Consider the following 15462-nt stretch of genomic DNA (forward strand, 5'->3'; position numbering starts at 1 on the left):
AGTACAGAAGATCAGGGACAACTTCCAATATACTAGGGATGATGGTCCATGTTGACTCCAGTATGAATAGATTGTACCATCTCATCCTGTAAATCAGTGGTTCTCATACTTTTAAATCTCAAGGACCCCCTTCTTTGGTATGCATTAGGCCACGGACCCCCATACTGTACATTCGAGAGTGTACACATGTAACGAAATGGACCCTTACGTGACCATTAAGTTCCATTTGTACACTCTCAGAGTTACAGACCTGTATGGGTCCATTTGGTTCCTAACTATCAATTTAGCTGGGGACCCCCTCAAGGACCCCTGGGGTCCCCAGACCCCACTTTGAGAACCACTGCCCTAATTATTCAAATGGATTGTGATATGATCTGATCTGAATTCAATGTGATGTTTGTAGAACCATTCCAGGAACAAAGGAATGAGACATTATTCGGTTGAAAAACTCCATTCACCAGATGAATACACAGCATTTGTTGGTGATATTCAGATATCCTGTGTTATCATTTGAATGCTGCTCGCTACACTTTTATCACGGGGCGACATGTCGGAAATGAAAACTCTCCTCAAACCATCTCACCACCACTGAGACTGCAAGTGGTTTTCAAAGTGGTGTTCCAGGGGGTCCCCGGCTAGATTAGCTTGATAGTTAGGAACCAAATGGACCCTTCTGTAACTCTGAGAGTTTCAGACCTCTTGGAGTTTGACCGTTGGCTAGTCTCTCGAGCCAGACTGTTGACACAATTTCTGAATGCTTCCGTCATACAGTCTGTGCAAAGGAAACGCCAAAAACGGTCCGGGAGGTCCGCCTTCTCCCTGCTTCCTTTTTGTCTTTGCAGTTGCGTACATTTTTCAAGTTAGTCAAAGCACTAATATAGCTTGCTGCTTAGCAGAAATGAAAATTAAAAAATATATTTTAAAGATTTTAAAAATATATATTTTCGTGAAAGGAAATGATGAACAGATGACAGCCTTCTTTCTCGGCTTGCGAGGGGCGTAGTGCCAGTCTCTCTATAGCATTCAGAGATTGTGGAATAGTTGTCTGGCTTTGCGAGACTAACCTTGGCCGTAATGCATACCAAACTGGAGCTTGAGAACAGTATGGATTCACAGGGTTACCCTAGTTCAACCCTAGCTCACAGTGCGCTGGAATTCAGCAGACCAGAGAATGTGTTTCCAATTCTCCAGTGTCAAGTAAAGCTCGCAGGTCGTTGACTACTCATACCCGATTTGTGTCAAGGTGTGACAAGTTATGCATTTTTCATGAGTTTCTCTGCATCAGTGGGCTGTAGACTGTCAGGCTGTGTTGATCTCTGTGCAGACATTGTTTGCAGGTCCTGCTGGCTGGTGGACCCTTCCAGATACATGGATTCCACCTTCTTTCCCTTGTCTATCATTCCCTTCACATACTGTATACCTGACTGTGAACCCAATGAAGAGCCTTGGTGAAACGTATTCAGCTCATAATGCACATTCCTGTGGATGTCAATTCTATCTACGCTTGTGAAGAAATGGACCATTACGATAGTACAGTAGTAGCTGTAGTTCAGGCAGGCATGGGAGTCGAGCCGGTCTCACGCTCATATCACCCTCCAATAGTTCATCTACTGTATGTGGTAGACTGACGTTCACTGACATGCTCAACATCTCTCACTGCTGCCACTATGACAGCTCATCAATGAACAAACTCCCTCCATCTCCCCAGCCTTCAGTATCATTTACAGGTTTTCACTATGTCAGCATGTATTGTCACTCGATGCAGGTTCATATTATGTATACTATACATATAGATATTAAGAACAAGATACTATTCATTGTATAGTATATTGTTCTTAATATCTATATCTATGTATGTGTACATTTATGTATATTTAGGTTCTGCCCTATGAGTGGGTCATAACATGTCTATTATCATGTCCATGTAATAACTGTACATTTAGGCTCTGCTTGCACAGATTGTTCTGGAGCATCCCAGGAGCAACCACCAAATACAATGCAATACGTGTTTTTTTTATCTAGATGAGGGTGTCCTGACTGAAGTGGATTTAACTGATGAAATCAAGAGTTTAAAACTTTTAATCCTTATGGGGGAAAAAACAGTTTGGGATCACTTTGATGATCTGTGATCATAGAATTAACTCAGCAAACATTATGTCAATAAGAAATATTAAGTTTTATTAATCAAATAATATCTTTAAAGACCCCAAATCCAAATCTGATCCACACATATAGGGATTAAAAGTGTTGAAGCTGAATCATCATGCAAGACTTTTCTGGTAACTTTAGCACTTACCAGAACAAGCTTTGTGACGGCACTTTGAGAGACCGGCTGATAGACACCAGAGTCACACACATCTACCGTGTCTAACGGCTATCATCAGTGTTGCCATGTTCGCTTCTTATAGGCGACTTTGGGCTTGTTTTGCTGTATAGTCGTTTGTAAATATTAGTAGTTGCAGGTTGCGTTTTTGGGCTTGTTTCTAAAGTGTAGTTGCTTATTTGGGCTTGATGTTTCCCATTTTTTTGGTCATGGCTTGGTTTCCTAGACCTGGTTGCTTATTTCGCTCACAAAATCTGGCACCACTGGCTATCATGTACACAGCACTGTACACACTGTAATAATGAGCGGTGAAAGATGTGAGCTCAAGACAAATGTAATTATGGGATGTTTGCCAGACAGTGGTTACACCGGGGAGCAGGAAATGCACGTTTGTGGGCCGACGGCCAGGTTCCAAGTACATATCCTCAAGTACAATTTTGAGGTGCTTTTACTTTGGAGTATGTCCATTTTTCAATACTTTGTAATTTTTTGTAAAAAAAGTCTGACAAATGAATAATTACTTTGGTACTGTAAGTATATTTTGACACCAATACTTGTGTTCTTTTACTCAAGTAACATGTTGAATAACAGCCTTTTCTACTTTTACTTGAGTAAAAACAGAATCAGAGTACTTCTTCCATCAATGCCAGGTTCTTTACCTTGTAGCAGAGATATGTGATCAGCATGGTTTCCAGGAAACTGATTAAGGCCACTGTCACCTGAGGCAGAGAGGAAGAGAAGAGGGAGACAGATTACAACACGACAACTCATGCAATCTGCACAGCCTCTGTGGAGCATCAGCCGCTCTACAAATGGCTTTAAAACACGCTAAATCGGTTTCTCACTCTGTTTCCACTGACCGTTTTTTATTGTTCTATTAGATACTAAAGTGTAGAGCAGGTCAGCAGGGATTCCCAAAATGTTTCAGCGTGAGACCCAAAAGAGAAATTTAGTGTCTCCCCAGGACCCAGACTTAGAATGATATGCTCTATCGCGATGCAATGCATTGTGGTACAGTAGAATGGGCATTTTCACTATTTTTGAAAAGTTATGAAAACGTCAGACATATTTACTTGACCAATAAAAGTGGGCCAACCGAGGTCAGAGAGAAGGGAAGACATGCGATAACATGTCAGGAGGATTCAACCTCTGGTCCAGCGCAACTATTAAGGAGTAGGACATGTGGTCCGCCGCAGGGCACCCATACCACCCACTGACCTTTACGTTAGGCCATATGTACATTGAATAGCAAAGTGTTCCGCTTTTCAAGTGCTGCGACCCTGTCAGAACGACAGAGCACTTTTGGAACCCGCTCAGCTTGCAGAGAGACGCGGAATGGTGTCATTGTGGTCAAATAAAATCTCAGATTCAGTTCATGCATGGTGGTATTTACAGGGCATTTGGCTATACTGTTCCTCAGGGTTAATTTATCCATTTAGAGTATTCAAATGTACAGTAATTAGATTTTATTTGCACACTCGCAGAGTTCAATTAACACTCAGGAGTTACAGTTTCTTGCAAGGGCATGGTCACACATAAGCGTCGGAAGGGGGGTTGCCAACGCATGCCGATATGTCTAACGTAAATTAAGGGCCGTTCACCCCAAGCACTATAACTATATTGTTTGCCATCGTCTTTGTTATAGTTGTGGTGTGGACTCTGCCATCCACTTGACTTTAAATGTTTTTAAAACTATATCTCCATAGTTATAGTGCTTGTTGTGAACGGCCCTTTCATGTTGTCTTGTGGATCTTGGGCACTGCCGCGTTTCTGGTGTGTAGTTTTGCTTTACTCAGGTTGGAGTGGTTGGCTCACTGAAAAAGACTACAAGCAAAACGCTTGCCAAGTGAGGTCAACCACACGCTTCCTATTGGTTGGTGCCCGGTCAGGTCAAGTTCACCAACGCCACTCGCTGAACGCGACGCATTCAAGCACCGCAACGTGGAACTTCACTCCTTCGCTTGCCTAGAACAGAAGTGAACGGGACGCTTCTGACGTGTACGTGTGATGGTGCCTTTAGAGTTAATTCCTCTCACCTGTATCGCCCATACAGGAACCCGTCTGTTAACCCAAAAAATCAACTCCCTGTCAAAACAAAAGGTAAAAGGTGATTTAATATTTGACTTGTTTCATACACCATATAATGCTATACAGGGATAACTAAATGTGTCATAATTCACGGCAAAGTAATTGTCATTTTGAGGAGAATCTTACCAGTTGATTGTGGTGTTGTCTTTCGGGTCTTCACTCCTTGTGCTGTTATTGTGACAGTTTGGACTGTGAAAGAAAAAGGAAAAAGAAGTGTGAACGATTTGCTTGTTTGCCTCCGTGTTTGTGTCTATGAGCATGTACGAGCACATGCACACGCACGCAGCGAGCCTAGAAAACATCCCCCACGGCGAAATGGTCCAGTCGGTTTATTGCCATAAAGGAACAGCCTGCTGCGTCTTTAAGAGCTGCTAGCACGGTGCATGATAAAACCATCTATGTATGAATTCCACATCGCTGCACAGAGACACGAGGACGGGCCATTCATGCTATTTGGAGCGTTTGTGTCTTGGGCACAGAGATCCCAAGATAAAACGCAAAACCATTGCATCCTGATAACAAATATTATCGAATGATACTAGAGGTGGATAGACACAAATATTCAATTCTTATTAAACTCAGTTCCCAGTCTGATAAATGCACGCTAAAGAAGGTCTGTATTATGTTTAGTGTCAACATTATTTGCATTATTGCCACAGCAATGAGCAATATTTCATTTTTATTTGAATAAAATGCCCAACTGCAAAGCTGTATAGCACCTTTCATACAGAGTTGCAGTTCAAAGTGCTTCACAGGCAGGACATAATTCAAATACTTCACAATTAAGAGATAAGTCAGGTATAGAAATTAACAAACACCAGGCAAAAACACAGAATATGCATAGAATCATGGGCTTTGCGGCCCGAACATCTAGCGTGACGTGTAGTGTCCACTTCGCATCGCACATCCACCTCACAGCCACCTGAGCCACCTCACAGCTACGTTGCACCAGTGATCCAACTGACATGGTCATATATGGAGATCTCTATCTGTCATGCACTGCAGGAGAACAGGGTAATTATGTAATGTAACTTACTTGATTTCATTGCTAAGAAATACTGCTGCTTATTTCAATTCTTCAACGTGTTGTGCGCGCGCGCGCGCGCGCGCGTGCGTGCGTGCGTGCGTGCGTGCGTGCGTGTGTGTGTGTGTGTGTGTGCCAGTGAAAAGGGGAGGGGCTGGATCTCTTTAGCAAAATCGATCGACGATTTTGACGTTGCAGCACATGCGCAAGTGAATTGCAAAAGTATTGGGTAATAATTTGTTTCATATTAACTGTACATCGTGCAAGTACAGTAACGGTATGGAAAGCAGCTATTGTTGTACCAGTAATATTTGGGCAAAAGTGTGGAGTTGCATGGAGCATGCATCTGCGGTTTTACCCTAGTGGACACTGACTCCACCACACTCCATAGGTGTCCTCGTCAAGTGTGGCAGGATAAGAAATCCTGGAAATAACATTCAATAACTTAAAACCATAGACAGGAAAATATTATTAATAAAGTGCTGAGGAACCATATAAGGTGCTAAGAGAGGACTAACCTCAAAAGTAAGGAGAAGGCTAACCTAAAGAGATGTGTCTTTAGCTTTTGTTTAAACATTTCGGTGGAGTTAGCCTCTCTAAACTCCCCAGGAAGTCTGCTCGACAGTTTTGGTGCATAGAAAGAACAGGCTGTCTCTCCTCTCTTCTTTTGTGGGTGCTGAGTTGTGTCAAGCAGACCTGCTGTTGGGCCTTGGCTGTTGAGTGCTTTGCAGTGGGGTAAAGTAACTAAGTACGTTTACTCAAGTACTGTGCTTACTGTAAGTACAGTTTTGAGGTATTTGTACTTTACTGGAGTATTTCCAATTTTCAATACTTTTACTTCTACTCCACTACATCTCAGAGGCAAATATTGTACTATTACTCCACTACAATTATTTGAAAACTTTAGTTACTAGTTACTTTGCAGATATAAATGATTATATTATAAAACATACATTAACCACTATAGCCCTATTTTATACCTAGGCTATTTGAAAATAGCCGATCTTCAAGCTCACAACGCATCGCATCGCGACACGTTGTGAGCTTGTAGATCTGCTATTTTCAAACATTTTAGTATTTTTACTTTCGGTACTTTAAGTACATTTTGATACCAATACTTTTGTACTTTTAAGTACATTTTGAATTCTGGACTTTTACTTGTAACAGAGTATTTCTATATTGCAGTATTGGTACTTTTACTTAAGTAAAGAATTTGAATACTTTTTCCACCACTGGTGCTGTGTAAACTATGAGTAGGACCTTGAAATCTATTCTATGGGCGACACAGGGGGGATAGTGGGGAGGTGGGTGGTAGAGCGGTGACTCTCAGTCTCACCAGCCGACTTCTTCAGGGTTGTCCAGCCACACTCTCATCACATAGAGGAAACACGTCAGCAGCTTCAGGGAGAAGTTGAACAGGCGGATTCTCAGACCTGAGAGTCAAACACACAACACAACAATCACAAGTCAAGTCACATTTATTTACATGGCAAATTTTATACGACAAGCGCAGCCTCAATGTGCTTCAAAAAAATTCAAATATAAGACAAGAAAAAGCAAAGGTCAGCAATGACACAACATTACATATGATTTACACGTAAGAATGAATTAGAATAAAATGAAAGTCCAGTTTTAAAGATCACTACACACTCCGAACTTAGCTGAAAACTTGTGAAAATAGGTAGGTTTTTAGCGGTGCCAACCGCTCTATACGTGGCTTTGACTCGGTGTCTGTGTGTCTGTGTGTCCGTCCGTCCGTCTGTGTGTCCGTCTGTGTGTCCGTATGAGCCCGGGATGAGCACGGCAAAGAAGCAACACATACAAACACACGCACACACACACACACGGACTTGGAGATTGCCTATGCCATCTCTCCTCTCATTTGCCACACGTGCCACCAGTTATCAAAGAGGGGTCCAGGGACCCCCAGGGACGTCCGCCCGTATGAGCACGGGATGAGCACGGGATTTTAAACAGCTATAACTCCAGTTTGCAGCATGCCACCAAGTCCAAATTTGGTATATGGACTTAGACCACCAATACGGGCCGAGCATGAATTGCTCAAGCCCCGCCCCCTCTGTCTTCCCATTGGCTGGCCTTTAAACAGCCATAACTCAAGTTCGCAGCATGCTACTAAGTACAAATTTGGTAAGTGGACTCAGACCACCAATAGGGACGAACTGAAATGAGTGAAGCCCCGCCCCAAAGGCACCGCTTCCTTCACACAGGGTGTGATTTTTAGTTTACATGTGGCTGCACACAAACTCCTCAGTGTTCATTTAACTCAGAAAGTGTACAAAATGGAACCACATGGATCTTTTTATATCTGTAACTCCTGATGGATTACAAATGGACGGGTCTATTTGTTTCACTGTGGATTTTACAGTACAGTGCAAAGTCACTTTCATGGTAGAGGACAGGTTGAATTTGAGCCACCACGCTCAACATTAAATGCCACAATCTCAAACTTTTATCTCCTTCCCGGTATTCAACCCCTGGTCTCCTGCATGAGAGAGCACATTTCTACCACTCAGCCAAGAGGCATACCCTCCTTGGTCAGGGAAGATATTGCGCTCATGAGCTTCAGGCAGTACAATTTTTCAACCAGCAGGTGTCCTACCCTGACACCAGGAAGGGTCTAAATGTCTCAATGGAAGAGTAGGGAGACCACCTCCAACCACTGCAGATGTACTAGTTATAAAATAATCTTTTCAGATGGGGGTCCACACCCAAAATACATTAATTTGAGGGTGCTTGACACGAAAAAGTTTGAGAACCACTGCTCTACTGTACTTGGCAGCTGTCGTCGTGTTTATCACTCGCAGACACAAGTCTCAGCACGCACGCACACACACACACACACACACACACACACAGTGTGCCAGCCCCCGCCCGCTGGAACTCTCTCCTGACAGAGGTTCACAATGCTGGATGGAGAGAGACGGGAAACCGGGAGAGAGAGTAAGGGAGTGACAGGCATTCAGAGGCTATGCACCCATTGGGCACCGGCCTTCTCTGGAACGATGCAAGTTCGCACGCACGCACACACACACACACACACACACACACACAGCTATACAGTATGTACAGTAAGTGTGTGTATGTGTCACCACCCGTGAAAAGCCTATACACACACACACACTATACAGTATGTCTACGCGATGAAGCGTGTCTAACACAGGCCCCTGCTGTCTGGCAGCCTGTCACCTGTGATTTATTGTGACCCACACTTTCAAATGTTGAAACAATAACAGAGACACTTTCACACTGGGGTAACCTTTACACAATGAGTGTTATTAATGCAACACAGAGAGCGTACAATATGGAACCAAATGGACCCCGTTACAAATGGAAGCACAAGTCCATATTTTCATGAACAAAGGCACACATAAAGTACAGTGTATTAGCATGCACAACATACCATACATACAGTTCATAATTATTTATTTAGGTTAACATGAAGAGCAAAAGCAAGGGCCATAAGAACAAGTGCATAATAACAAGTGCATAATAATGACATATTATATATCGTTGCTCTGGGGCAGAAATCTCATATCCATATTTCAACTTCTTATGTTTTTTTCATAAATTAATGCACTACTTCGTCACACAATAGGGTCATGCAAAAGTGTCAAAAATAGCCGATCTACAAGCTCACAACGCATCGCGATGCGTCACATTGTGAGCTTGTAGATCTGCTATTTTTTGCTATTTTTGAATAGCAATAAAAAGTATTAACAACAGCGTGTGACTAAATAACTACTTTGTATCCATTGGAAAACAAATCCTTTTTTTCCATATCCTGAAAAGTTTTGGTTTCCACCCAAGTGTGTGATATCGTCTCTTTCGGGTGGAAACCTCATGTCCAAAACTTTTCAGGATTCAAAAATAGCAAAAGTAGCAGATCTATGAGCTCAAAACTGTGGATTTGCTACTTTTGATGCTTTTGTGTGATGCTGTATTGTGATCAAGTATAGCGTTAATTTAAGAAAAAACAAAAAATTATAATATGGAGATATGACGACGACATACTATTGTGAATGAGATGATACAGTACATGGCATCATCAGAGATTCTTCACAATACACACAACAAGCGATTGTCTATAGCAACGCACGGTATCCACTATGAAGGGGACGGAGGTAGCAGTGACTTCTCCATGTATGGAAGCTGCTAATAATAGCTGGCACCCAGTAAGCCTTGCTACTGTAAGTGCTAAGTCCTATTTATCAAATGACCAAATCTGGATGGAATCCAGAGAGTGCGTGTGTGTGTGTGTATGTATGCGTGTGTGTGTTTAGTGTGTATACTTGTGTTCGGTATTACTATACTTGTGAGGGCCAAATACCCCACATGTATATAGTGAAATAGTGAGTACAATTTCCCTGGCATCACAAGAGAAATGGTTGTTTTATAGTTAAAAACAACAAGCTCACAACATGCCACAGCGCATCGCGTTATGAGCTTGTAGATCGTCTATTTTCTGCTTCAGGGTTAGGTTTAAAAGTATCATAATACAAACACGTATGTGTGTGTGCGCCCGCAGGCACCTGTGCATGTGTATGTACAATATGTCTTGATGTGCATGCATGCATTCGTTCATGCATATATGCATGTGTAATGGAACGCAGTGAGCTGGGATTGAACCCGAGGTTCCCACTCGCCAGTCCGACGTGTTACCAGTCATGCCAATAGGGCTGAGCCCTATTGGCAGGTCTGTTGCATGCATGTTCTGGCTAATTTGACTGTGAGGGCTACAATCACCCCTCCGATCTTTGGAGCGCTTCCTCGCGCTTCTCGCCGCGGACCACCGTACACAACGTCCCTCATGTCCCTCACGCGAGGATATTACGCTCCTCGTCCTGCCGACTAGGCCAGATTGTAGTGGAACGCCGTGAGCTGGGATTGAACCCGAGGGTCCCAATCGCCAGTCCGACGTGTTACCAGTCATGCCAAACGGCTGAGCCCGATTGGCAGGTCTGTTGCACCCGATTGGCAGGTCTGTTGCACGCCGTTTCTGGCTAATTTGACTGTGGGGGCTACACATGCATGCTGGACACGTGTCCCTAAGACGCAATTAATACAAACCCCTGTGTGTGTGTGTGTGTGTGTGTGTGTGTGTGTGTGTGTGTGTGTGTGTGTGTGTGTGTGTGTGTGTGTGTGTGTGTGTGTGTGTGTGTGTGTGTGTGTGTGTGTGTGTGTGTGTCCATGCATGTGTATACAACATAATAGTACACACAACCTCTGGCAGGGCTGCCAGTACACGTGATAGCCAGCGGGTGGCACTAGTTGCTTGAACTAATAATAAGTCGTTTATAATTGGCCACCAGCTTCATCTGAAGTGAAATGTTTTCCCTAAATCGAGCGGTGGTGTCAATACTAAAATGATTTGAAACTGGGCAGCCACAACCAATACACAGCAGACAGGTTGACAGCGCCCTGTGGCGAGGTGTGACATTTCCATTATAGGAGCTGTTGTTCTTTCTCTGTCAGTCACAATGGAGGCTTCATTGACGAAGGCTAAGCTGACATTGAGCACACACTGCATAATCCTTAGTGGTCATGCTGTGTCCACACTGGCAGATGCAAAGATACAATCTACCATTCATTTTCAATGAAAGCCGGCGAGGTACAAATATACATCCAACATGTGTAGCTGCTACAAAAGCTACAAGAGCTGGCTTTAACTTCACATACATAGCTACAAAGCTACAACTACGCTGTGTATCTTTGTATCTTTGTATCTTTGTATCTGCCAGTGTGAACGCAGCATCATTTAAAGGTGCAGTAAGTGATTTTCTTAAATAGCTCTATATTCTGAGAGTGTTTGTTCAGTAACAGGGGGCTCCCCGTCTCTTCAGCTCTTTGGTAAACAGAAAATGCATTTTCATGTCGGGATACCACTTTTATTCAATATGGATACGGGATAAACAAGTGAAATTCAAAGTGATGACGCAAAGAACTGAGCAGAAAAAAATATACTAATGCTCATAAATGGGTACTTTCTCCCGATTGGATGAAATATCCCCACCTGATTTTTTTTTTCCTGTTTATTAAAGAGATGGAGAGAAGGGAAGACCTGTGAATGGTCACTCTATAGCAGTGATGACTATCAGAACATAGAGGTTTAATTTTTAAATCAGGGACAGTGCACATTAATCAACATGTCAGTTTTCACATCCATGTAAATGTGCCAGAGTTAGCCATGCAGAAGCTGTAGCAGGCTGTTAACAAGTGGTGATATAACTATCCATACAAAAACAGACATCAATACAATACAAGACAAGTAGACACAGTACAGGAGACAATTACAGTAAAATATGAGAAATTACACCAGTGAGAAATGGAGGTGATAATTACCCATGATTACAAATTTGGTTTGCTTTAAGCCATCTCTTAAGGTTGAATAGTTGGTGGTCTCTCTTACTTCGGTCGGGAGACTATTCCAGTGATGGGAGGCTCTAACAGAGAAGACTGTTTCACCAAACACACTACGTCTGAATGGTACATCACAGTCCCCTCTGGTAGTTGCCCTTGTTGCTCTGTCACCACTTTCCAATTTGTCTGTGACCAGGTTGTGAAGCAGTATGTTATGTGTGAGAGGATCATAGCATGCATGAAGAGTTCAGCTGCATCTGTTGTTAGATATCGTTGATGTCCGGCAGAAACCAGCTAACTCCATTTTGACGTTTTGGCATTTTTTTCCCCATAAATCAGGGCCATTGAACACCCTTTACATCTGTGTGTTGGTAAAAAAAATATTGAACCAATGGAAAGCATTAAAAAGCGCGCCTGACAAAAGCTAACTCCATTGGATCCTCAAACTTTCTGCTAAACCAGCCCCCAAAGGGAGGTGGAGTTAGCTGGTTTTGCTGACTCCAGGCTCCACCCCCTTTTGACCTCCACCCTCATTGTGAGCTTGGAGGTCCATTTAGTTCTTATCAATGATAACTCAACTTTTTTTTTCTTTCTTTTTACATTTTGAAGTTAGCTGGTTTCTGCCGGACAGCAGAGATATGGTCTTATGTGCCTGAAATTAGACAGATTGAATTTGATTGTGTTGGCTACATTTTAACTTGTTTTTTAAATGTCATGTTTGAGTCTAGTGTGATTCCAAGGTATTTAAATTCTCACACTAACTTTAACTCAGAGAGTGTACAAATGGAACCAAATGGACCCATTTGGTTCCATTCGTACCCTCTCTTGAGTTACAGACCCTCAAGGGCCCCTTTGGTTCCGTTAATGTGCACTCTGAGAACAGGGCCGCATTAAGACCCCTCAGGGCCGTGGAACACCACAAAATCAAAGGCCCCCCCAGTGGCATAATTTCGCACGCGTGAATGCGCACAACCTGCGCACGTTTTTCGGGTCTAATTCGGTCTAATTCGGGTCTAATTCGGTTCTATTTGACCAATATAAATCAACATTTTTTCTTTAAATACACAAAAATTAAATACACAATTCTCACAGGGCCCTGCAGGCTGCGGGCCGTGGAACACAAGTTCCACTAAGTTCCACGGTTAATGCGGCCCTGTCTGAGAAGAGTTAAACTATCGCTGAGGATTTTAGAGTGTAGAAATGCTGAATAGCCATGTGTCGACACGATTATCTACTGATGTCAGGGGATGAGCACGGTCACACACATGCACGTGCCTCCCTTCGCACGTACACACACACACACACACACTCTCTCTCTCTCTCTCTCTCTCTCTCTTGTAGGCATACACATTATAATCTCTCAAGACAGTTCAGAGCTCCGCGATTTTTATTTCCCCTTTCTTTTGCCGATGGGTTCTCAGATTTTACACATACACACACACATCACATGCACGCACACTGCCCACTCACACACACTTAAATAGACAGCTTCCAGACATGCTGCATCCAGTAGTCTATTTGGCTTCCTCCAGTGCCCTTTTCAGAGATACTAAACAGCCCACCCTGACGCTGCAACGCTTATCTCCTAATAGGAATTACAACCGGCAGCGTTTCTCACTTTTTTCCTACAATAACAAAAGAACTCGATCTAGCCTTGTCTTTGCAGGACCAATGCATGCCCCACCCCCCGTGCAGCACTTTGCAGTGCCACAGCTAATGTAAAAAAATAAAATAAAAAAAGGAATCTAATCACGTGTATCTTGGGATCCGAATGCCAAGAAATCTGTGTCTGTGCGCGTGCGTGTGCATGTGTGTGTGCGTGTGTGTGTGTGCGTTTGCGTGTGTGTGTGTGTGTGTGTGTGTGTGTGTGTGTGTGTGTGTGTGTGTGTGTGTGTGTGTGTGTGTGAACTTGCATCGTTCCTGACTAGGCCGTTGCCCAATGGCTGCATAGTTACTACATAGCCTCTGAATGCCTGTCACTCCCTTACTCTCTCTCCTGGTTTCCCGTCTCTCTCCATCCAGCATTGTGAACCTCTGTCAGGAGAGAGTTCCAGCAGGCGGGGCCCGGCTGCCACACTGCAGACTCTGTCACCAAGGTTTACAAGCTGGTGTGGGGGGGGGGGGGGGGGGGGCGGGTTGTGTCAAGGACCAGCAAATGTATTTGACCACGGATCCCCTTCTAAAAAATATTTTGTGTTGTAAAAAAAAAAAAAACATTTAGAAAATATTCCAATTGTTTTGCAAATAGTGAGCTTGTAGATCGGCTATTTTCAAATATGCTATATTAAAGGTAGGGCATAAGATAATTTAACTGGGGACCCCCTGGAACCCCCTAAAGGACCCCTGGTGGTCCCCGGACCCCACTTCAGAACCACTGGCATAAAAGATTTAAACCAAACTGAGATTGCAATTGGATACAGTACTGTATGTGTCATTTATTTTATATTTCCTATTACTGTCTAAATTCACTGCAACTGGGAGCGCCTGAGGCACCTGTCATTACTTTGAGATGTGGACTCTCATTACTAGAATGCTACGAATGGCACTATAGGTGTCACGTGAACAGACCATCAGAAATGTGGTCCTTAGTCTACGGGGCCCTACCACGGGTCACAGACAAAGTTAGAGAGAGAAGGATGAGGCTGGCAGGGCACTGCGTCAGGCACCTGGAACTAGTGGCAAGCAAGCTGACATTATGGGAGCCAACCCAGGGCAAAGCCAGGAAAGGCAAGAAGCACACCTCCTACGTAGATGCACTGCAGCACGACAGCTTAGCTAACAACACTGTAGAGCTCAAGACCCTGATGCTAGATAGGAGAGTGTGGAGGGCATCGATTCAGCAGTCCCGAGTTGGTGTTGGCTAGAGCACACTCTCACACTGCATAGCATTGCAAGTCTCTTTACTTTGAGTGTTTACTTACTTGACCTTTGGTTTTTGATGAAGAAGAGCTTCAGTCTCTCTTTGAATGTGTTTTCATTCACGTAGAACTCCACCTGCACCCTGCCAGAGACAGAGAGACAGATGGTTAGAAGGAGTCAGACGCTCACACGCACGCACTCGCGCGCACACACACACACACACACACACACAGACACACAGACACACACACCCAGACACAGACACACACACACACAGTCGATGCCGGGTGCACACACACACACACGCACTCGCGCACACACACACAGTCGATGCCGGGTGCACACACAGACGCACGCACGCACGCACGCACGGTCGCACGCACACACGCACACACACACACACACACACACACACACACACACACACACACACACAGTCGATGCCGGGTGGAAACTTTTGTACAGTATGTCCAAAACCTACTGTCAGGAAACAGTTTTCCCAATGGATCCAATTTAGTGCTTAAAAAATGGCAGATATACATCTGCTATTTTTGAAAATCTTTGAAAAATATCCAAAAATGCTTGGAAACTTTTGAATATGCATATATATATATATATATATATATATATATAATCTTCTCTTCTGGGGGTCCCTGGCACAAAGCATTTTCAGATGGTGGTCTGTGGCCAAAATACATAGCAATTTGGGGGTCCTTGACTTGAAAAAGTTTGAGAACCACTGTAGGCTGAAGGCTATGGCCTTGTGACTGACATGTGAGTATGATCCCCT

General features: G+C 43.6%; 1 protein-coding gene across 1 annotated transcript in view; it reads right to left on the reverse strand.

Annotated features, from left to right (window-relative positions):
• Positions 1-15462, reverse strand: part of kcnt1b (potassium sodium-activated channel subfamily T member 1b) — a 133782-nt gene that overhangs the window by 54307 nt on the left and 64013 nt on the right. Inside the window, exons 4-8 of the mRNA XM_084055396.1 lie at positions 14735-14814; positions 6772-6868; positions 4538-4702; positions 4360-4408; positions 2983-3042 (exon numbers count right to left, since the gene is read on the reverse strand). Coding sequence (XP_083911522.1) covers positions 2983-3042; positions 4360-4408; positions 4538-4702; positions 6772-6868; positions 14735-14814 — 451 coding nt within the window. The remainder of the gene's footprint in view (positions 1-2982; positions 3043-4359; positions 4409-4537; positions 4703-6771; positions 6869-14734; positions 14815-15462) is intronic.

The sequence above is a fragment of the Gymnoscopelus microlampas genome (genome assembly GCF_963454915.1).
Source record: "Gymnoscopelus microlampas genome assembly, chromosome: 4".
Taxonomy (NCBI): domain Eukaryota; kingdom Metazoa; phylum Chordata; class Actinopteri; order Myctophiformes; family Myctophidae; genus Gymnoscopelus; species Gymnoscopelus microlampas.